Source organism: Alosa pseudoharengus, unplaced genomic scaffold (assembly GCF_046254945.1).
Source record: "Alosa pseudoharengus isolate Yale_2024_CS ecotype anadromous, Long Island Sound unplaced genomic scaffold, YU_APseudo_1.1 YU_APseudo_1.1_scf_18, whole genome shotgun sequence".
Lineage (NCBI taxonomy): Eukaryota > Metazoa > Chordata > Actinopteri > Clupeiformes > Clupeidae > Alosa > Alosa pseudoharengus.
Window position 1 is genome coordinate 16,875,289 of NW_027468650.1, and position 25,000 is coordinate 16,900,288.

At 44.9% G+C, this 25,000-nt stretch overlaps 1 protein-coding gene across 1 annotated transcript in view; it reads right to left on the reverse strand.

Annotated features, from left to right (window-relative positions):
* The window catches only part of cadm1b (cell adhesion molecule 1b), a 262,909-nt gene extending 238,106 nt beyond the window's left edge, over positions 1-24,803 (reverse strand). Inside the window, exon 1 of the mRNA XM_076290360.1 lies at positions 24,737-24,803. Coding sequence (XP_076146475.1) covers positions 24,737-24,764 — 28 coding nt within the window. The 5' untranslated portion in view covers positions 24,765-24,803. The remainder of the gene's footprint in view (positions 1-24,736) is intronic.
* Positions 24,804-25,000: the final 197 nt, after the last annotated feature.

Here is a 25,000-nt window from a genome sequence, read left to right on the forward strand (position 1 = left end):
TAGTATATTGTGCTGTGCTGTGCTGTGCTGTGCCGAGTTGTGTTGTTCTGCTGTGTTGTTTTAGTGTGTTGTGTTGTGTTGTGCTGTGCTGTGTTGTGATTTGCTGCAGCTGGCTTTGAGGAGATTTCCCCTCACCTCAAGGTTACGGCAGACAGCCAGTGTTATGAATATAAAACACACAGGGAAGACATAAGACTCATTAAAGCCCATGAAGTCTAGCCCTAATAAAATCCTTGGGATGACATTGCACAGCTCTCCGGTGACGTCTGATTAATTACAGGTACAGGAGAAGGTAGAGGGAACAGCTTAGGAGGGCGAGCACAGGGGGACATCTTAGGAGAAGTAAAAGTGTGTGTGTGTGTGTGGGGAGGGAGGTCTAGGACTCACATCTTAGGAATACAAGCATGGAGGGGGGGGGTAACTTTAGGATTAATAACAGTGTATAGGGTTACAGGTGGGTGGGTGTGTGTGGGTTAGGGTTAGGGTAGGGGGGGTGGCATCTTAGAAGTACAAGCATAGGGGAGACTAATCTCTAGGGGAGGTGGGGGGGGGGGGGAGACAAGGGGGAGATGGGTGTGGAAGGCACAAGGAAACAGGTTCAAGGTTAAAAAAGGAATATCTATCTATCTATAAATTGCAGTCTGTGTGTTTGTGTGGGTGTGTGTGTGCCGCATATCTGTCAAACCATTCACCCAATTGATTTCAAACTTACCAGGTGTCTCGCTACGGGCACGAGTAGGTGCAGTGCCAGGTTTGACATTGTTTGGATAAGAAATGCTAAAGAAATCGGTAAATATATCGGTAAAATAGGCACACATTGGCTTTCGCCGCTCTACTGTAGCCACTCCCCCATCTGTGTGTTTTTGTGTTAACCACATATCTGTCGAACCGTTGGTGGGATTGATTTCAGACTTTGCAGGTGTCTTGCATAAAATGATTCCGCGAATTTTGCAACAACAAGCCAACAAACATGGGTAGGCTCAGTGGCTATTCAAAACAATGTGAAAATGATGTGCAATAGGCTAAACTGACACTTTTAATAGCCCAGGGCAGCTATTTTGCACTGTCATTAGACTTTGAATAAACAATCGACAATTCTGACTGCAAGGTCACAAAATGAAACAAGCGATAATGGTCCCCAATTTAAGGACGTTTCAGAATGCCACACATGCAAATCAATACCAGCTGCAGACAACTAGTGGCAGAGCGTGATGTCACTTATAGGCTACCAGAGACTGTTTTTGAGTCCCAAATTTCATATGATGCATCATTCCACAAAATGGTTTGTTTTCTCTGACATGAAGTTATTCAACAGGCTAAACATATAGCCTTAACTCAAAAAAGCTGTTAAGCTTGTCATTTTGAAATGTCACATGCAGCTATGCTTAAATTCTGCTCACTGCACATTTATTATAATGTATTATAATATAATATTCAGTTTTGAATGCTTAGTTGAAATAACGCTTTTCCCTATCATCTTATTTTTCAAGCAGTCCTACCTAAGGCCATGTAATTGGGCTACGGGTTTTCTACAGGAATAGCATGTTTGAACGGGCACTGCACTAGTTCTCTTCATCACAGGAAGAGTTGTGAACAGACACTGTATGGGAATCAAAACATAAGGTTTTCAAGGAAGCGTTTATGGAAATGCACGATAAAATTCCAAGAAACGTAAATTTATGTGAATAACCTTATTTGCATCAACCTTAGTCGCATTATGACAGCTCTCTGGTGGCATCTAATTATTACAGGAACAGAAAAAGATAGAGGGAACAGCCTAGGAAACTGAACATGGCGGACATCTTAGGAGGGGCAAAAGTGTGTGTGTGGGGGGGCATCAGGAGGTACAGGTAACCGCTTAGTAGTAGGACTGTGTGTGTGTGGGGGGGGGGGTATCTTAGGAGTCCAGGGGAGATGGTGGGGAGAGGAGCAGGTTTGTTTAAAAATTAACATTATCTAATCCAGGGAAAAGTTGTGAACAGATGTGGTGTTTACAGAAATGCATGTTGAAAATTCGAATGCAAATTTATGTGAATAAACTTGTTTCCATCAACCTTAGTTGAATTATGTCTTATGCGAGAAAATGTATGAGGAACTATGTAAGTATTCAAGTAAATAAAACCCCTCTAGCAAATAGAAGCTTTATTTTCAAGTGTTTGGATTTCTTAAATATGTACATTAAAACTTTGGGTGGAAACTCAGCTTTAGTTGGTGTTGGTGTTGGACTGCATCTTATTACTGCCAGTGTGGGTCTGGTGTTGGTCTGTTGTGTGTCTGATGCTGAAATGGGTCTGATGTTGGTGTTTGGTGTAGGGTATTAGTGTTGACGACGGTCTGATGTTGGTGTTTGGTGTATGGTATTAGTGTTGACGACAGTCTGATGTTGGTGCTTGGTGTAGGGTGTTAGTGTTGACGAGGGTCTAATGTTGGTGTTTGGTGTAGGGTGTTAGTGTTGACGAAGGTCTGATGTTGGTGTTCCGTGTACGGTGTTAGTTTTGAGCTTGGCTTTGTTGGGATTCTGCCGCAGCAGCCAGCAGCAGTCTTGGGCCTCTGTCTCTCCGGGTTCAGTCCTGGGAAAATGTGAATTGTGTTGTTTCTGTTGAAGCTGCCATGAGTGCCCGGAGCACTTAAGCTAACAGGCTTTACATCCTGATAACTACCCCAAAAACAGCTGCTCTGAGAACGCCCACACTCTCCCAGGACGGCCCAACGCTCTCCGCTCCACAACAACTACTCCAACACCACCAGCCTATTGACATAACCAATCAGGATGCTCCCATACAGACTGACGCTCCTGCCATCCAATCACTTTGCCTGTAGTGAGAGAGAAACACTAGAGCCACTCCCACTGTCCCGTCTCCAGAGTCGCAAGGGTGGGTAGAGATCTCATTTGTCCTTCACAAACAAGCTCACATGAATTCACACAGGAACAGACTGTGTGCATGTAAGTGTGTGTGTGTGTGTGTGTGAGTGTTTGTGTGTGTGTACGTGCATGTGAATATGTGTGTGTGAATGTGCCTGAATTATGCTCATCTCATAAGCAGCTGTGATCAGGCTGGAATTTTACCTATAATTATGTACCTTTCTCCAAACATATATTACATTTTATATTATATGTAATACTTGCAAGTAGCCATTATGTTTTCAAGATGAAATATATTACAGCCAGACAGTTCCTTGCCTAACTCTTGAGGCAAAACAGTCTAATTATGGTAAGCACACACTAATTCATGCATGTGTATGTATATGTGTGTGTACATGTTCATATATGTTTGAGTATCCATATGTGTGTAGGTACAGTATGTGTGCATGCTGGCACATATGTTATATAGGAAACTGATGATCCCATTAGGTTCACACTTTTGCATTAGCATTGCCCCAGCAGCAGTTATGCTAATGCTAAATGTTTATTCTTCCTCCTTGGCACCTCCAACACTACTGTACGTCGAGTCTATTAAGCCACGGTCTTATCAGCTGCTGGCATCAGGACGGAACCGACTTTAGGTTTGCTGCCATGCCAGTTTGCTGTAGGCCGGTGCGGTGCCACGATCAGTCTTGTTCCCATTCCAAACCTGTGACTGTAAAATCAGTCACTTCTAATGGTAATGTTATACAATTAGCAGCAGGATGGCTTCCTTTTAATCGAAGGCTCAGTCTGCAGCCAATAACATCACCAGCTAAAGGTCAAGTGGCTGCCAAGGCTTTCATCGTGTGTTTACTTTCTCGCCAATCAGCAGGGCTCTATTGGGGGTGGGGGTGATTATGTTCCCGCAGAAATTAAGACCGTCATGAAACGTTTGAGATTTAACATTACACTGTTATTGTGCTTAAATAAATCACTCTTATCGTGTTGAAAATAATAAATCTCTCTACGTTCTTCTCCTTCTTCCTAAAGTCTAGCTAAAAGTAGCTCTGGCTATTCAACGCAACAATAGACACATCAAGTTAACTTGGTCCATCAAGACATCTGCAAAAACCTACGCAACGGTCTGCTGAGATTCTCAAGCTTAACGTTATTTACATATTCAGGATTAGCATTTTTATTTCCAGATATTCATACATTCGGGACTTGGAGTAATTTATTCAATTTATTCCCACAGCCACATTTGGAACGTCTACTATAGTTGGGTACTTTGTACGTCACAGATAATACATTTTACATGACATGATATTCAATGCTTTTTACAAAGCAGTCTCCATGTTTTCCAAGTGAAATATATTACAGCCATAAAGTATCTTGGCCAACTCTGTAGGTAGGCCCAGTGTATAGATCTAAAACATGCACACATTGTGGGGTAATTACGTCCTTATATTACTTTGATGCCCCGGCTTTGATCACGCTGTCGAGAGAAAGAGGCCAGGCGAGATAAGTCATTAGCGAAGAGAGATAGAAGGCAGGCCTGTGATCCAGGGGTACCTGAGAGAGACGCAGAGAGAGAGATGAGGTGAGAGAGGAGAGGAGCGGAGCAGCACACACACACACACACACACACACACACACACACACACTTCTGAGAATGAGAACATCATCAGCCTGAAACCCAGAGCCGTAGGGCTGGGTCTGCATGCGGGGATTTAAGCACTCCGTCGTCATCATTAGGACTCGTCTCCCGGTTGCCGTGGAGAAAAGAGGCCGCCAATCCACTCAGCGGCATCCTTTGTCTCCGCTGGAGTGGGAGCCGTAAGCAGCACACACCTCAACACACACACACACACACACACACCCCTCGACAGCTTCAAAGCCAATCCCAGAAGGCCGCTGCGCGTGGTGCTTTAAGGCTGCTGCATACAGGCTATATGTCAGGTGCACTAAGGCGTAATTGGCCAGATTGATGATGATTTAAGCGACGGCGGTGACAGTGCTAAGCGGGCTGTATGTGTGTGTGTGTGTGTGTGTGTGTGTGTGTGTGTGTGAGCTCCTGGCTAGCAAAAGGTTGTCTGTCTGCGTGGCAGAACACTGTGTCCCCATGTCACCTTCATATACAGAGCACCTGACTGCCAGCACACACACTCCCTTACACACACACACACCAGCCCTGCTGCCATACACTTAATGTCTAATTACTGATGAAGAAACACTTATTACAAACATGTACGTCTATGTGAATTTATGTGTGTGTGTGTGTGTGTGTGTGTCTGTGTGTGTGTGTGTGTGTGATAGGTGCACTGGCAGGAGTGTGTATGTGTGTGTGTGTGTGTGTGTGTGTGTGTGTGTGAGTATGTGTGTGCATGATAGAAGCCCTAGCTGTGGCTCTAAAGCCCCACTGGCCCCAAAAGGACAGAGATGGGGCCCCTCCTGGGACTCATGCTGCCTCGCGGGCGCGCCCGTGTGTGTGTGTGAGCCAGTGTGTGTGCCCGTGTGTGTGTGTGAGCCAGTGTGTGTGTGTGAGCCAGATCCTGATTAATATTCCACTGAGACTTCCACGCAGAAGACTAATGGCAGGCGACAAAAAACAAACATGCATTTTGTCTGTACCTGATGTCTTCCTGCGTCGAAGGAGTCATTACACATAATTGCACATAATCGCTTAACAAGGAGTATCTTGCATCAAAAAAAACATAATTTATCATAGTAATGATGTTCCTGCTATAAATTCATGATGCCAGTTTAAGTGTTGGTATAAAACTTTAATAAAGCGCTTTAGCTTTGCACTGCTAGTCCCACAGCTCTGAAGGGAATGAAACGCCGGCTGCTACACACAATCGTATGGGGAGAGGAATGTGTGTGTGTGTGTGTGTGTGTGTGTGTGTGTGTGTGTGTGTGTGTGTGTGTGTGTGTGTGTGTGTGTGTGTGTGTGTGTGTGTGTACAGTATGTGTATGGGGAGAGGAGAGGAATGGGAGTCCAGGAAATCCTCCCTGGGTCATTTCACTCCATATTTGCTAATAAGATGTAGGAGGAGTGGAGCTGTAAAGAAGCCGCAATTAAAAAAGGATCTCCTTGACAGATAGAGGTTTTCACAGCACCAGACCAGAGAGGATTCAGTGGCCGAGAATGAACACGAGTGTGTGTGTGTGTGTGTTTGTAAGTGTGTGTGTGTGTGTGTGTGTGTGTGTGTGTGTGTGTGTATTGTGTGTGCATGGGCGTAGATTTAGGGTGTGACGCTAAGGACTAGTCTTTTAAGATGACAAAACTGTCCCCACCAATATTTTAGCGAACTCATTTGTGCTGCTGATCAATCCGACAAGAAACGTCATCATTTGATTGGCTGAAAAACCGAGGGGAAGGGGGAAGGGTTATCGGACAAAGTGTCAAAGCACAGGCTACTTTGCACTGGCAGTCAAGCGAGCGTGTGTGTCAACGACAACAGTAAGTTACCAGGGCTGTCTGCCAATACATACCCCATAAAAGGCCAGAGTAAAACATTTTGCTATTCCATTTGCCCTACAGCATGTACATGTTTGGCCCTTTTTGTGATTTGTAGATCAGCTATGCCACCCAATAAGAAGAAAGGGGACATAGCCTACAAAGCTTTTTCATTATGCAGAGTCGAAGTAGGCAAAATAACTATAGGCTACAAACTGGCAACTGGTGACCAGGCTTTCAAATGCGGATTTTACTGTGTAAAATATCATTAGCTGTTAAGATATTACCCAGGATATTGTCACAGCTAAACCTAGCTTCTGTAATCTTTCAACCAAAGTTAGGAGTCATGTTGAATAAGGGTCTGCCTCACGGACAGTCGCATAGGCTATAGCACAGAATAGAAGTCACCATCACTGACATAAGTGGGCTACCAATCTTGCAGTCGCAATAAACAATGGATCCGAGACATTTTCCTGTTCCTATATTCTGTTTATGTAGGCTAAGGTATTTGTGAATGTAGCCTGCACAATGCAAAGAAAGAAAAGATAAACTATGGTGCATTTCCATACTCATAGAAATGAACATTGCAAAACACCAGATATCTCTTCTATGATCTCATCCCAGAAAGATTTTCTTTGACTTGTTAGTTTTTTGAACATTTATTTTATCTAATGACATAGCAAACATGATTGAATCCACATATCCTTGCACTTGCGAAAACTATTTTTCACTAGCCTAAAACCGTGAGACTGAAAGCTAATTGCGTTCACATTTTACTTTAAGTGACAGGCACTCAATTAGATTTACTGTAGCCTACACACCACAGATGTGATGATATTAAAGACAAGTGTAGCCTAATAATTTAAATATCAATGTGATGTATTCAAATTACTAAATATGTTTAGCTATGAGTAATTATGCAGATCATAAAATACTATAAATAATTAACAATATAAAGTTTATATGAATTCTAAAATCTGAAATAGAAACCTATGACAACCATCACTTTCTTTGTGTGTGTGTGTGTGTGTGTGTGTGTGTGTGTGTGTCTGTGTGTGTGAAGGGTCAATCAAATTCTATTGCAAAATCGCAAAAGTATCGAAATTGAGATTCTTCACTTACTATTGGTATTGAAACAATAATGTCGGTATCGTGACAACAGTAGTTGGGGATGTGTCCCCACCAAAGCTGAGACCAAACCTACGCCCTGTGTGTGTGTGTGTGTGTGTGCATAGGCGCCGATACCACGGAAAATATCGAGCACCCACGTGTGCCAGCTTACAGTCTCGGCTAAATTTACATTAATTTAAAATCAAACATCGCAGTTGATGTTAAATTCAGCATCTCCATACTCCATATCCTAACCACCAATGAGAGCGTCTCTCGTATGAAAATTCCTGACACTTCCCTGTCGGGTCTTCAGCCCCGAATGTTTAAAATGTATATAGCCCTGAATATCATTTTAAAAGTAGTCTGACAAAGCTTATTGTTTTGTGACACAGCTAAACACTGGTACCTCATAGAACGTCTATAACATACATAGCCTAGGTGGTCGCAACTCGCAAAAGTAAAGCAGATAGAAAGAACTCACGCAAATCTAGCCTACAACAAGCAGACATCTTCATGCGCACGGGAGAGAGAGCGCGCGCACAGGTGTTTTATGATTGTTGGCTTCTGATGGTATCTTGCTAATTCACTGAAGAAAGACTTATGATTATGGATAGAAATAACATTCTGAAAAGGAAAAGAGTAAGGCAATGAGGAGCAATGCTATAGCGGAATACTTATGTTGCTGTATCAGCAGATGAGAAGGACCTGAGAGTGCCACTGACAACGTGACTGCCTCATAGGCTCACAGGTTGGTGAAGGAGAAAGCTACATCTAGCTGAGCCCAGTGACTATGCTTTTGTGAGAAGGCACACCATTCATAGGCCTAAGAATATCCCTGGCAGACCTTTACAAAAAATATGATACCATACACGCCTTTTACACCAGTGTAGGATATGGCAAAGTTTGAGAACCACTGCCTCCACTTACTGTCGATTAATGCGCACTTCTGGATGGATAGGCTATATCTCGTTTTTTTAACGGCGTGATGTCAACACGAAATATAATTTCTGTTTATAAAAACAAAGCAAAGTGTTTTTCCTTTTAGTTTGGGTTAACGCAATTAACCTTCTGAGTTACGTAAACTGTTCAGGAGTCAAACGACGGATCATGCGTGATTTAGGCGTGTGTGTGTGTGTGTGTGTGTGCGTGCAGTTGTGCATGTGCACATGTGTGCATGTGTAGGTGTGTGTGTGTGTGTGTGTGTGTGTGTGTGTGTGGAGGTATGTGGAGATTACCACATGTGGAGGTAAGGGTACACGGCAGTGGATGACAGTCTTCCCAACACTCTCTCCATGAGTGGTATCACTATCCAAGACAAACCCTCATGGTGAGTTTACCTCATTCACCCTGTGAGTTACATCCCGATTCCCCACCTTGCGCTCTCCTGCCAGTTGCGTAACATGCCCATGCTCATGGGTGAGATCACGAGGGGGGGTGCGGGGGTGCAGGTCATCCGTTAGCCTTCATGGCTAATGTGGCCCAGCTTCAGATACACCATTGATGATCCATTAACGGCAGGCGTGATTTAATTACAGGCATGCTAGCAGCCTACATCCCCTGCTTTCATTATCTGATGATACACATCGTTAGACAGTTGTCAGGGCGATGCACGGCACATTTGTGGTCCGACTGAGGCGTTGGAGAGGAGAGAGCACAACACCTCCCAGGGCTATTACACAATCATAATCACAGTCCTAGAAATAGACTCTCAGGTCCACGTATTTCAGATAGCATCAACACATCAATGTAATACATCATCAACAAGTAATTCTATTTTAAAGACTTTTAAATTGTCATAGTAAAAGAGACCTGGCATCTCATTAAACCATGTTAGGCAAACAACACCCTTGACTATCTACAGAAATCTCACCTGAGCTAGGCTGTCTTTTAAAGCATCTGCTAGGCACACACACACACACACACACACACACCCTGTATATGAGCCTCACAGATATGAGCTTGTGATTGATATACTGATATATAATTGATTCTGGTGTCAGTATCTTGAACTGATCCAGTGGTGAAGCTTAGACTGATAAATCTGACGGATATCGTGATGGACAGTAAGCTTTTGGACAAGTCTAATATCTAATGACACCTCTGCCTCAATCTATATAGCAGGGCTCCAGAACCCTCCATATGATCCCTCTTCTGCCATTTCACACCTCAGACCTAAGGAGATCAGGCATTTAGACGGCAGCTTTCTCCCAATGCTTTGGTGCTGGAAATAAATCCCTGGATCCCGCCGTGTGATACGGTGAAAGGAAAGTGAGCGCGATACGGATACGACTACGGCTATGGCCGCTCGGCCGCTGCACTAACCACCGACTCTCCCCTCGTTTTATGTAAATACTCCCCCTTCCCCTGCCATCCTTCCCGGCAACACTTTTCACTGTCTCTGCAACCCACTGATAAAATGTGAGAGGCTGAATGAGGTCTTACAAATAATCCAACTTTCACAGCCGCAAACCAATTACCATGCCTAAGATAACCTCTCCTCTGTCAGAGGGAATTAACCATTGTTCCAGCAATACCTTTCTCAAAGGCCAGACGCTGCATCTGAAAGTCAGCATGGCGGTGCTCCCGGACAAGCCCCCCAGTTTATGCTAAACAAATCATTTACATCTCACCCTGGGCCTTATTTACATTCGCCTCCGAAAATTCCAAATTGATGGATGTCATCTTCCTGCTCCATCGCCATAACTCACTCTCTCTCTCTCTCTCTCTCTCTCTCTCTCTCTCTCTCTCTCTCTCTCTCTCTTTCTCTCTCTGACACACACACACACACGCACACTGCTTTTTTCCATCAGCAGAGTGTTTTTCTTTTCACTCATATTCCTTTTTTCCCTCTGTTATTAAACAGAACAAGGAAGAAAAGCGAGCTGTTATGAGGTCACCAGAGCTTTCTTGGGCTGCTTCTCTCCCACCTGCACGTACTGTCATAGATCACAGCCAGGTCGATAGAAGCTTCTTTGATTACACATGTTAGACAGTTATCATATTATCCCTCCTGGATCATCTATGTGGATAAATCAATTCCCACTAATTAAGAACAGATGATGACAGGCAGTCTTGCTCCCGCGTCGCCATGTTCAGAGACGAGTCTCCTGTTCAAAGTAATAAAGTGCTCGGCAGCAGAAGCAGGGAGTGAACAGACTCACGTAAATTCAACAGAGTTCTCTGGCGGAATCATCAGTGTCAGGCTATGATATGATATGCTATGCTTTAAAAAGGGATCATAAGTGCTGTGCTATGCAGTAAAACGGTATCATCAAGATTATTCTGTTACCACTTCATACTCCGAGTGTCTTTAAGCTGTTGACACTCGAATAGTGCTCCAGACAAGCCTGCTTGTGCTCAATTGATCTCTATGCTGTAAAATAGAATGCTTCTCACCACAGTAGGTCATAAAGCTGGAAAAGCTGTTGGCCTTTTGCAGCCACAGAGCCAAGGCCCATCCAGCCCCGTACCGCTAGTTGTAGGTCATTTTTACTGATAAATATACTTCAATAAAATATTCTACATCACAGCAAATACTATGGATAAATGGATAAAAAAATATTATAGGATAAAAAGTCTAAAAATAAAAGTTGAGGATTAGTTTCTGTGTTATTTTACCCTAGTTACAGGTAATGGATTTTGAACAGATTAATTATTTTAATTTAAATTAGATTAAAATTGCTGCTTGAAGATATCTCAACCAAATTCCAAATTAAATAATTCATAATTCCTGTGAAAGTTACTAATAAAGCCTGGGTAAATTATTAACAAACTTCGCTGGCGACATTAATACAGTTTCAGGAATGTGTGTATGTAGGATCACAGACGCTTTAAACTGCTGTACAGATAGATAATAATGAGAACCTCACCATATTAATCCCAAATGACCCTATCATCATTAATGCAACAGTTATTTTTGCTCTGTCCTCTTCAACTAGCTGTTATCCCAGGCTGCAGGATCTGAATCAGACTCGCTTATAGAGGATCACAAAACGCGCACAAAGACCTGAAACACCAAGGGGACTAATGACTAACTACAACGCAGGGGACACCAGAACACCAAAGGGGACTAATGACTAACTACAACGCAGGGGACACCAGGCTGTTTATTTTCTCTGTCCAGATTTATTGGTGTGATTTTACTTTTTAGAATAATTTCACTTCATTTGTGTGGCAAATGGCACTGAGTACTGAAGAACTCTGGGGAGGAGAGACAGAGAGAGTGAGTTCATTAAGTTATCTTCCTGCTGGTGTTTCAGAACATCCAACAGTTACTTTACTTCCCACATCTCTATCGATGAAAAGCGGGCCCTGTGCTTTTCAACAGCAGGAGTTAACATCGAATGGTGTCTTTTATGAGCAATTCATTGTTTTTCTCCTCATCAAACAACAGCAAGTACATTTAACCAGAGGCAAGGCCACAACATCTCATCGCTGCCAGGTTGAATACTGAGCCAAACACAGATTATTTCACATCGGACAAAACAGATCAGCAGCAAACTCAGCGGCTGCTCCGACGGAGCCTTGCAGTCATTCTGAATTAAGTAAATGAAAAATAACATTCGGCTGTTCATGCCTTAAAATAGAGTTTATATTTTTATGTCTTCTCTAAAGAAGATATTTGATGTCTGTCTACTCTCTGGCTCACATTAACACTGACTGCCATTTTGCAGCGTGGTGCCATGGCGTGCTGTGTCGAGCCGTGTCATGCCGTGCTTGCTGTATAGTGGCTGATTGTGTTACAGCGGCGTATCAGGCGCCTCTCTTTAACGCCATGTGTGTGTGTGTGATCCCCCTCCCTGCGCTGCCACGCCATGTGGTGGTTCTCATGTGGCCGCGTTTCCCCGGCCCCGCCAGGGAACACCTGCCAAAAGGTTAAGGTTAACAGTGTGCCTCTCCATTGAGAAAAACAGCCCTGCCGCTTCTGAAAGCTTCCAAATGTTAAATGACTGTCACTTCCAGAGAGAAACAACAAATTAGACTGAATCGCATTAGCGCTGACAGAGCTCTCCCACAACATTTCAGAGCAGACAGAAAGGAAATCAATGCGCCTGATTGGCTAAAATTAAATTAACATTGTGGGGAGAGCTCAGAGCGGAGGAGACTAAAGGACATGTCGGCTATAGACTCACAGCAGGGGAGAGGCGCCATTTACATCCCAATGAGAAACTTACAGAAGAATTAGCTGAGTGACCTGGGGACAAGAACTGCAGCGGGGTCATTTTAGGGCTAACACGACTACCTAAGATAAATGCAGCAAGGGACGATCTGTTATAGACTTAATGAAATATAGTAGAAAGGGTTTTTATCATTAAAATGTACTTACAAAGACGTTTTCTTCCCCACTGTACAATATTAAATAGCCTGATTACTGACCATTCTCCTCAGCACAGAATATTGAACATTTATACTAAAGCTAAGCAGGAACTGTTCTAGATAACTGAGCCATTAGCCGTGTCCCTAGCAGTGTGCCGTTCTGGCTGTGGCTCTGCAGTGCTCCTGAGCCGGATCTCTCACAGAACCGGAGAGTGGTCCCACAGGATCCCGGGTGACAGTGCCGGCCTCCGTGACAGGAGCCAGCCTCGAGCAGAACCAGAGTCACGGGTCTGGGGACGAATTAGCAGCCCGGAACAGGAAGCTCCACAGCATCTTTAATGGCGGGCTAATCCCCATTCCCCTGACCACACACACCAACCACTGTCCACACAGGGATTCCTAGACAGAGGCCATGTGTGTGTGTGTGTGTGTGTGTGTGTGTGTGTGTGTGTGTGTGTGTGTGTGTGTGTGTGTGTGTGTGTGTGTGTGTGCGTGTGTGTGTGTGCGTTTGTGTGTGAGTGTGTGTGTGCGTTTGTGTATGCACGTGTGTGTGCGTTTGTGTATGCGTGCGCATATATGTGTGTGTGTGTGTGTGTCAGTGTGTGCGTGCGCACATACTAGTACGAGTGTGACTGTGTGTGTGACCAGGGGTGCTGTGATTACAGTACACAAGCACTGCACTCCCAACAGAAGATGTTCCATTACATGCTCGTCCCCTGGCCAGGGGGCTGATCAATAGCCGACGGCTTTGGCTGAATTAATATTATTGCTGGGGTTGCACCGGCTTCATTCAGCTGCCAATGACAAATGCAGCCAGTATCGCTGGGGAGTAATTAAGATGGTTTGTCTGTGCCAAGCCAACCCACAAGGCTGCGGCCTTCCACAAGGACTCTTAAGTTACAAAACAATATCTAAGCACATAGGCTGCCAGACTACAATTAAGGACGAGCATTAGGGAATGCTGCAGATTTTCACTGGGGGCCTTTGGTGGCTGATGCTCCTACAGTGGCAATGCCAGTGCAAGAGCATTTGAGGTGTCACGAGGCAAACTGGTTTGGTCGAGTGTGAGTGAGTGAGTGTGTGTGTGTGTGTGTGTGTGTGTGTGTGTGTGTGTGTGTGTGTGACTGTGTGAGTTAGTGTGTGTGTGTGTGTGTGTGTGTGTGTGTGTGTGTGTGTGTGTGTGTGTGACTGTGTGAGTGAGTGTGTGAGTGTGTGTGTGTGTGTGAGACTGTGTAAGTGTGCGGTCTCCGTGCAGACTGACACGTCTGGACCCTTCATTAAGGAAACCGGATTACCTTCTGGGGGAATTCGATGCCCTCTCACGCTGCAGTATTCAGCAGCTCTGGCGGGAGGGGGGTCCCGGCCGGCAAGGCTGCCATCTGCGTGCGGTATTGACCGGCCTCTCGCCCTGAGCCGGGCAGCTGGGGACCCTCCGAGCCTCCAGATTGATCTGCACTGAGCCAGCGCACAGAGAGGGTCGCTTTCAAGCCGTTGCCATGACACCTGATTCACCTTCGGCCATTTGTCTCGATTGCTTTATTTCCCCTTCAGAGTGGCCTTAGTGAGATGAATACCACCGATAATAAGGTTAAGAGTCACTTACAGGATGCATTCCATTTTTAACGGTTCCCATGGCAACGCGGAATGGGTGACCCTCCTACCCGGAGTAACCTGGACAGTTCTGACAGCCCCTAACTGGGTCACGTCCCTCTGTGCTTTGTGGCCATGTCATCGAACCAGCATTTCAGAGCATTTTTCATGTCACGGCTCTCCAAGAACACTCGACTGAAGTAGGCCACGATCACACTCTGCCTGGCACCCCAAACACACACACACACATCCTGTCAGAGCCCTCGATCCTGTCACCAACAAGCACGAGAAACACACATGCACCCACACACAAACACGTGCACACACACAAGATGTCTCTTATTTTCTCCCTGCATAAACACACACACACACACAGACACAGGAACAAAAGCAGCAGCGCCTATTCAAGTGACAAAGTGTTTGAAACTAAAAGGACAGATGGATTTCTAGATGTACATATCAAGGCGCTGGTGTCACTGAGGCCTGCTCACAAAGCGAGGCTGTCAGCTCTCTGTTTGTCCCAGGCTGACGCCCCTCGCTGTGTGTGTGTATGTGTGTGTGTGTGTGTGTGTGTGTGTGTGTACGTGTGTCTGTATGTGTGTTTTCCCAGGCTGACGCGCAGCACTGTGTGTGAGTGTTCATGTGCATGTGTTTGTCCCAGGCTGACGCGCCTCAGTGTATGTGTGTGTTTTTGTGTGTGTTTGTGTGTGTGTGTGTTTTCCCAGGCTGACGCACAGCGGTGTGTGCGTGTGTGTGTGTGTGTGTGTGGCGCGGTGCATGCGTTGTGTGGCTGTGGAGAATGGCGGTGGCTGTGGCGTTATTGCGGCGGCGTTCTGTGTTAATGGAGGCCTGTGCCGGCTCTCTCAGGCGCACTAATGTGCTCTTGATGCCCTGAAAAACAAAATAATTTGATTTTTTTTCACTCTCCGGAGCGAAAATGAATCAAGCGGCCGGGCCACTGAGGTAGACAATGAGGCTAGTCCAGCCGAGAGTGGGGGGTAGGGGGTGGGGGGGCACTGGAGAACAATGTCATATTTATCAGAGTAGACATGGGGCCCACTCCCCCTGTCCCTGAGCTCTCTCGTTACCCCACTCACCCCCCCAAAATGCTCGTTACCCCCCCCCCCAAGGCTCGTTAAGCACCCCCCCCCCAGGCTCGTTACCCTGTGTGTGTGTGTGTGTTTGAGTGTGTGAGGCTCGTTACCCTGCTCTGTCATGAATGAGGGATTCTCTCGCCGTCTCCTGCCCTCCCCACTTCCGCTTCCAATCTGCCCACTCAACTCTCCGCCACTGCAGGGCCACTTAGCGTCTCTCCTTTTTCGGCCTTTCGAAACCGCCGTGACTGGGCCCTGTCACCACGTCAGATGTGCCGTCGCTCCCCCCCAGCCCGCCCGTCCGGCTGTACTCCTCTCCGTCACTGAGCAGAGTTCTGTCACGCGGCAGCTCCACGGAGATCCCCTGCCAAAAAGCCCGCGAGCAAGCCGTCGGCAACGTCGTGGAAGACGCCATCACTCCACCGAGTCCCCTCCTCAGATGAGCAAGACAGGAGAGAATCACCAGGCTGGCAGCCCATTAATATGAACTGAAACGTTTTCATTGCCCAAGAAGATCAGCTGGACTGATGCGAGTCCAGTTATCCACTTTATTTGGGCACTAAAACCAAACTGTATTTCACTGGCATTTGGAGCTTACAGTCCTGATTGTATTCTGCTATTATGTGTAGAATAAAGTGCCTGGGGTTAAAACCTCCATATAAAACCCCCGTCGTCTTTATCCTCCTCAAACAGGGATCAAATCAAAACACTCTCCAGTACAATAGCACAGTAAGTCCCAAAGCACTGGAGACCCCCAGGAGACACAAGCCTGCTTGTCCTCCTTTTTTTATTGGCTTGGATTTATACATGGGTATTAAAGCAGCAGCAGTTTCTCCAGCCCAGTAAGTGCCATGTGCTCCGTAGTCAAGCCCCCGGAGGAGTCCGAGTCTTTGAGAATCGCTAAAACAAACAAGGTCACTTCAGCCGAGCTCTTCTCAGGCCTGTCAAGATCTCCAAACAAGAGCCTTCCCCCGCAAACGCTTTCTCTTTCCCCCTCTCTCTTTCTCTCTCACTCCATCTCACCCTCGCTCTCTTTCTCTCCCTCATCCTCCATCTCTCTCACTCTTTCTCTCTCCCTCTCTCGCCCTCCCTCTCTCCATCTCTCTCTCACTCCATCTCACCCTCTTTCTCTTTCTGTCCCTCATTCTCCATCTATCCCTCTCTCTCACTCTTTCTCTCTCCATCTTTTGCCCTCCTTCTCTCCATCTCACCTTCTCTCTCTCTCTCTCTCTCTCTCTCTCTCTCTCTCCCTCTCACTATGCCTGTCTTTCTTGTGCGTTCGTTCACACAACAAGCTGTCTTCTCCTTGTTTGGTTTAGGAAGCCAAATATTATAGCGTCGGCAGCTCGCCCCTCTCGCTGGACCTTAATTGGCTATCTGGCCTGTCCGTTGGCCTGGCGATCACGCTGGTGTCAGGTGGGCCTGTTGCTGTCTGCCCTCGCTGCTGAATGCAGAGTAGCACTGACCACTGCAGTGCAAACTGCTAGCAGACACGAGTGTGTGTGTGTGTGTGTGTGTGTGTGTGTGTGTGTGTGTGTGTGTGTGTGTGTGTGTGTGTGTTTGTGTGGACAGTAGAAAAAAGGCCTGGCAGTGATGGCACGTCATGGGATGCGGTCATTCCCATTGGCTTTGATTGGACGTGTCCCAGCGTCGCTCCTGCGTCAGATCAGAGGGAGGCACAGAGTATGCTTCAAAGCTGTGACAACAGCCAAAAGGTAGACACCCAGCGGAGCCCATTTAAATTGGTCGTCCATCTTTCAGACCAAGGACACAGAGAAGTCCCGCTCACTGATCATTAGGACACTAAAACAAACGTTTGGGACTGTGACGCACACACACCCATAGAGCACTCTTACACCTCTGACAGTGTGTGTGTGTGTGTGTGTGTGTGAGTGTGGCATGGGGCCTGCGGTAGTAAAAGCCGTCGCTGCACGTGAGAGCGAGAGAAGAAGAGGAAGAGGAAGGCCTCATTATTCAGGAACCTCCAAATGAGTCGGCGTCGGCTAATTGCGCGCTTATCTGCGACGCCTGCAACAGGCCTCGCCGTCATTACCCAGCTGTGTTGTTCTCCTTTCAGCTCTTCAGCACGCCACAGATTAATGATGAGGCACAAGCATGTGTGCACATTTTCCCCTTTCTTCGCCAGCAACCAGGATAATTATTCATCTTTTCCCCCCGATTTATCGCCGACTGTCGTCTTAATCTCTTGGCAGAGCCCTTTTTGAGGGCTGGTGGGGAGGCCGTGAATGGACCACTCCGTTAGCAAATTACAAAACATTAAATTATTCATATCTGCCACATCATTATTTCTTGGACTGGCACAAACAGGGGTCGGGGTGAGATCTAAAGTATAGATGATTAGAACCGGGGACGCACGGTGTCCAGGAGTCCACGGGGACCCGGGTTCAAACCTTGGTTATCTCCCGATCCCACCCCATCTCTCTCTCTCTGTCTCTCTGTCTCTCTCTCTCTCTCTCTCTCTCTCTCTCTCTCTCTCTCTCTCCCACTCACTTCCTGTTTCTCTTCGCTGTCTTATCCAAATATAGGCAAAAGCCCAAAAATATATTGAAGAGAAAGAAATGATTTAAATACTTTAAATACCACCACAACCACTGGGTACCAACCTTCCCCCCACCGCCACAGGGTCCCTCGGCTGGTTTCCCACTGTGTCTGAGTCAGTCACCAGCACTCCGTTACATACACACACACACACACACACACACACACGTCTCCCAGCACTCCATTACGCTCCCCCATAGATCCAGGCATGGCCATGTTTACGGTGAGATTCACCATGAACAGATTAGCATTAAAGCTAAGCTAAACATTGGGCATCCTCCCCAACTGAAAGGGCTCTATGTGTCATGTAAGCCACACGTTGCCTTATCAACGTACTGTATCTGTGTCAAGCAGAACATTAGTTGTCATTGTCACACACATGATATATATGCACATATACAGCATATATACAGCTATTATACCACAGCACAATAAATGATGAACTTTCAGAATAACAAATCGATAAATTCCAAACATACATACTACTGTATATGTTTGTGGACTATGGATCCACTGTTGAAGCGCCTTTGGATCTAAAGCTAAGCACTTTGAAAATCCCACTCAATACAGAAACAGAATTGTGAAAAGACTGCTCAGAAAGATAAACAACTTTGATTGTGTGATTGTTTGTTTGTTTGTTGTTGTCCATTTCAGGGAAGTGTCATAGGAGTAAAAAAGAGGAAGGACATATATGACACACAATCAGAAATGCACACAGGCTGATTCTAAATTAATAATTCGACATAATTTAAATGTATTTAGAACATTTAAAACTCTAAATATATATACCGGTATATATATATATATATATATATATATATATATATATATATTTATACAACAATTGGGTTCTATGGAACTATTTATTTGTTTCTGATTGGCCGAGAGACGTTCCATGAGTTGGAATATCCCTGGACATTTCAACTCAGACTTTGCACAGCTAATAATAAATCACTCCGCAATACAATGCGAAGATTTGACACAATGTTCTCATCCCAGCTCTCCACTATTTTAAGCAATGGGTTACTCCTTAGCAAACCATAACGAAACAGTGCTTCACAACATCTGTGGATTAAGCCACACAGTCAACTCAATGTAAGTAAGATAAACGAGGATGCTAATTGTTCTCAGCATTGCCAGCATTGTGTAGGGCCTATAATATGATTGTCACTTGGAGGAGACTTGTAGATAACTAACGTTAGCATAGTTAGCTAACCGCTGCTAACGTGCTAGCATCATCACGTCAGGCTGTGCACAGTAGTGTAACATTTATTCACCATAAATAAAGTTGAGTGGTTCTGCAATGTAGGCTATGTTTCCGTTTTTTGCAGTACCATGTCCCTTACATGACATGGCCCAGTGTCCTTGTAACATGCATGCAGCAAACCTAGATATGAATGTGATTTCAGCCCGACTTTTAACATTTCTTTCAAGAAGACACGTAAACCACAAAGACCCGTAATGAGGGATCTGGAATGTTGGTTACCTAGCAACCAAGACGCTGTCTATTGAAAAGGGAACTATTTTTTAATGCGTAAGAACAATGTCGAAATTGACATTTTTAAACAATATTGGGGTGTTTTCAGATTATTTAGTTTGTGGTAGAATTGTTGTATAAAAGCAATATAGCACTCGTGATCGTGGGATTGGTCATGGATATTCCCACGGCTGTTGTTGCCTGCGCCACTCGACTTGTGGCTACGGCCGAACAACACCCGTGGGAATATCCATGACCAACCCCACTCTCACTCGTGCTATATTGCTTAAATATATATATATATATATATATATATATATATATATATATATATATATATCCTATAAAGCCATATTTGTAATATTTTTAAAATATATTTGGTTACACTTTACTTGACAGTGTCGACATAAGAGTGACATGACACTGTCATGAACGTGTCATAAACAAGTCATAAACGTTTATGACATAACGCTTCTGTCATTAAGTGTCATTCGGTTTTTGTCATAATAAGTTAGGGTTAGCATTAGGGTTAGGTTTAGGGTTAGGGCTTAGGGTTAGAGTTAGAGTTAGGGTTAGGGTAAAGGTTAGGGTTAGGATTAGGATTAGGGTTAAAGGTTAGGATTAGGGTTAGGGTTCATGTGTCATGACAGTGTCATGTCACTCTTATGTCGATACTGTAAAGTAAAGTGTTACCATATATTTTTATACTGTTTAGTAGTTTTCATGGACAATTGAATCCAATCAGCTATGTTATCAATAGCACATACGTAAGCAATGAATATTTCAATATTTGTTCAAAGTCCCTGAAGAACAACTGAGCAAGCACTCAGAACAGTCCCTACAGAAGCCTACCAAATCAATTCACAGCAATCTGCTACAAGTCCATAATTACAGCCATACTCTAAAAGCATACTCAATCTCACAGATATTTTTGCAGAGCATACGTTATAACACTGGCATTGTCATACTAAAATACAGTATACTCTCAGAGCATACTAAAACATTCACAACATACTACCTTTCATGGTAATACTCTCAGATCAGACTTACTTCACACAGAAGTAATTTGAGTACTACACTAATATACCCACAGTCATACTGTCTTCACAGCATACCTACATACAGCCACACTCTCAGAGCACAGTAATATAGCAACAGCTATACTCTTGGAGCATACTATTATTAACATACCCACTGCCATACTCTCAGAACATACTAACATACCCACAGCCATACTCTTAGAGCATACTAGCGAGTAAATTGCCACTGCCATACTGTCTTCCATGCATATACATACACACATACACAGAGCTAACTCACACACACTTCACACCCAGCACCAGTTCACATACTCTCAGGCTACTAAAGATGCATTAGGCATCACACACACATGTTGTGCGTCCGATGGGAGTACTCAGCGGGTGTGAGGAGAAGGTCGATTTGCATTCTGAGTTGTGCAGCGGAAACACACACACTCTCAGGGCCACTCAGCACTGGTTTCATTAGACACTGAACATCCCCCACCAGAGAGGAATACCAGAGGCAAGGGGATTGCTTCATGTGGCCCGCGTGTCAATCACACACTGAGACGCCTCCGACGGACACGTGCAACAGACTGACCGTCTGGGAACAGGACTTTTACAGAGCATTTTAGCACAGTGGAAATAGTGTCCAGGTTATCAGGTGACCTGCAATACCTCAGCAGCAGCAGCCAGCCGCAAGTTTAGGCTGGATGAAGCCTGTAACAACCACAAAAACATCATGTGTTGACTAGCATCTGCCACAGCAACTACAGTATGTCAGTATGGTTACTGGAGCTGCAGTTAGTAAAGACCTCAGTATGGTCTGGGTATGCATTCACTGCAGAAGAGAAGAGGAGAGAAGAGAAGAGAAGAGAAGAAAAGAGAAGAGAGGAGAGGAGAGGAGAAAAGAGAAGAGAAGAAAAGAGAAGAGAAGAGAAGAGAAGAGAAGAGAGGAGAAGAGAGGAGAGGAGAGAAGAGAAAAGAAGAGAAGAGAAGAGAAGAGAAGAGAAGAGAAGAGAGAAACTCCTACACACATACAATCACCATAGACTGCTGGACAGTAATGGTGGTAGCAAATGGTGGTATAAATGTGTCCACCATAGGAACGTGGCCAGAATAGGGTGCAGATGGACTGGCTGGTACTTGCATCTAATGCACATCTAAATCTGACCTTTTTTTATTCTACAGCCTATACCTACTGAAGTTTTAATCTACTTCTTAAAAAATAGCTAACAGGCTCTTTAATATGCCATTAGTGGAAACTGAATATTTTCACAATCATGCAAACGCAAGCCCTGTTAAAACACTGGATTTTCCTCCTGGCACCAATAGTGGCAGCTAAGGCCATACAATTTAGTGCTTTGCATTATTTAGCAATTAGAGAAAGGCATATTAAACAGAGCATAATGCATGTCTAATGTCCACTAAATCCAGTCCCTTTAAAAGGGAAAAGAAAAGATGGTTTAAGATGATGAAGGGCAGGGAGCCTCTTCACAGAGCTAGACTCCCTCCCCTCCCCTCCCTTAGTAGGGTGCAGGACACCTCAACGCCACTGAATGCAGGCCGTATATTTATGGTAATGCAATCAAACACTGTTTACCTGTAGCATCTCTCTCTTCCTGACACACCTGGCCTATATTTTAAGAGGACAGATAAAACGACAGCACAATAGAAGGCTATATTTCACTCTCCCGCGCACGCTGCTGCTTTTATTGGGCTGTTTGAAGTGAGATCCACCTGGATTTTAACAATATTTTCCAATCGTTCAAACTCACACTGCAGACGACATCGTAGAGAAACCATATAAGACTCTTGGGAATCACTGACCCAAAACGAAGAGGATTTTTACAGACTCAACTGCAGGTACTTTTAGGCTGATGGTAATTAAGGTTGAAATACATTTGAAACCGAAATGTACAGAGAGAAGAAAAAAAACGCCTGGATAAGGGAGCCACTGTGGGCATGGGCAGTGCTTTGTGCTGGACGTTTGATGTTATGTCGTCGTATTGCACTGCTGTCTCTTTATGAGCAAGCAACTGACGCTTTTGGCTTAACTCTAATTAGAGCTAAGTCATTTTGGTATGGAGCACACTGTCAGACAGACTCCCATGTTAACAGGGAGCTTAGCCGTGAGACAGAGTGTCTCAACTTGCCATGAAAGGAAGGCGACTGAAACAGGAGTTTTGCTGCACAAACCCTTTCTCTTCCAAAGGACATCCTGAAAGATTCATGCACAACCACTTGGCTTTAATTGCCATCAAGAAGAGTTCATGAGCAAAAATGACCTGTTAACAACTAACATGAAATATCAGTTTAAAGAAGTTCTACACTTTCAAATACATGCCATCTTTTCCTGCATGGGGAGTTGATTAATCTCTCTGGGGAATGGGGGGGGGGGGGGTTCATACAGACCCCCCAGCTGTCACCTTATCAGACAAAAGTTTTGCAGTTCTCTCAGCATCTTCCCAACACCAATTACCTAGTGGGTGCAAATGAGCATAGAACCTCAAACTCCCACATCCTGCCTTTCTGATTGGCTGCAACAGGTGACCAATCAGAGACCTGAGAGCGGTCTCCCCGGAGAGACATGTGAATGAGTGGGGCGTTGCTGTTAAGCTTGACCCTCTAGAGATCCTCTGGTCCACTCCAGCAGGCCAGGCTCTGCTCTGCCTGTCAATGCTCGATGCTATTCTGGCTGACATTAGCTGGTTAAGAATGCTCGGGGACTTTGTCCCTAGGTGACAATCAGTCTCTTTTCAAAATGGCTCAGGAGCCCCAAGTGTCCCCAAACGTTGCCCGGGGTTTCCACCGTGCGCAGCACCGGCAGATGAGCGTGGCTCCCACGGGAACTCTGGAGCCACCCAGCAGCGTCTTTCCGCAAGTGCATAATGCACACCGACACGAGCTCAACACAACCTGGGCATTTTCAACGGACAGCACAACGGAGAACTGACAGCGGGCTAAACTATGAACACGGACGGCAATAGAGGCCGCGTATGCGCTAAGCATGAAAAAAAAGAGAGCATGCAAGCAGAACATCGGGATGGACCTGTTGAGAGTCGTGAACACTTCCTCCAAAGAGATGCTGAATGCATCATCTGCCTTTACAGCTTACCATATGAGCTGCCCTAAATGAGAAATTGTCACTTCATTTGCTAGTCGTTATAATGCGTCACGATAAATAAGAAACTAATTAAAGTAATTAGGCAAAACATAAAAGAGAACTGCGCGACTGAATTATAGCCTAGACTGATTTTCATAGGGCTCGGTATTTCGGTAGAGCACCCTGAAGCATTTCATTAAACATTCACTGCTTCATAGGTCAAAATCAAAGTACGCTGCTGCATGATCATGGCAACATTGTATGAAACTGTAGGCTATAGCCTATATGTTGTACAAAGAACTGCCACACTGTATAATATCAGCGACACCAACCTCGATCACTAAACTTGTTCTCTCCGTGAGGAGCCCAGCAAACAGAGCATTGCCTCTGAGTAAATGTCGATAAACGCGGATTTTAATGAGGTGCTGGGCTAGTTTACAGCGATCGCTTATGGTACAGTAGCTTTGCTTCTGAAACGCGCAAGATAGACACTGTGGAGAAGACTACAAGCTGCATTGCGTGTTTTGCCTCTCTGCGCTAGCACTGATTGCTTGGGGCAGGAAGAGGGTCTGGAAAACGTTGCAGTGCTAAAATGAATAGCTAATAAATGCAGGACCGATAGGAATAATGTTACAATTCTTAGTACTGCTTGAGCTTCGCCTACTTTTAATTTCATTCATATTACTTCCGTCAACGTTGTACATCTTTCGAAGCAATAGTGCAATAATCAAACAACTGAACCAATGCAATGGCAGGATACTGAGTTATTACTCGATCTTTCTATATTATTGTTTTGTCGGTGTAGTTTTGCAAAGAAACCATCATGCTCCGTGCGCGTACACTTGTATAACCGTGACAAAAGCTGTCAGAGCACTTCGGAAACTGTAACAGTGTAACCTGCGGTTGAATTGCAAACTGTATAAGCCCTCAAGAATGGGCAAGACGGAGTTTGTCTAAAATGTGGTTGCCTGAGCCGGCGAAACGTTGGGATTTAAACCCATTCACTTACAGTAACCCAAAAGATGCGATAGGATTCCCAATAGTTCAGTGAACAACCCCTTCCACATATCAAAGGTACGTGAAAGTGGTTTTGCTCTGTCTGTGTCAAACAATCCACAACCAATTGTAAGCAGACATATGTATATAGTTTTCAAACTTACCTTTCAACCCAAACGCTGCCAAAAACATCAATACAGCGAGAGGAATAGAGAGAGATCCGCTAACCGAGATCGCCATGTTGGACACCTGCTTCAGACTGGCGCCGCTAAATCACCTAGAGACAGTCGGAGGATAATAAGATGCGGAAAGGGGGGGGGAGTAAACACCGAATGATATTCTGAATAAATCGCGATATCTTCAAACACCTTACCTTCTTAAATTGGTATTCGTGTGTGTGGTAGTGTATGTAGCCTATATGTGTTTAC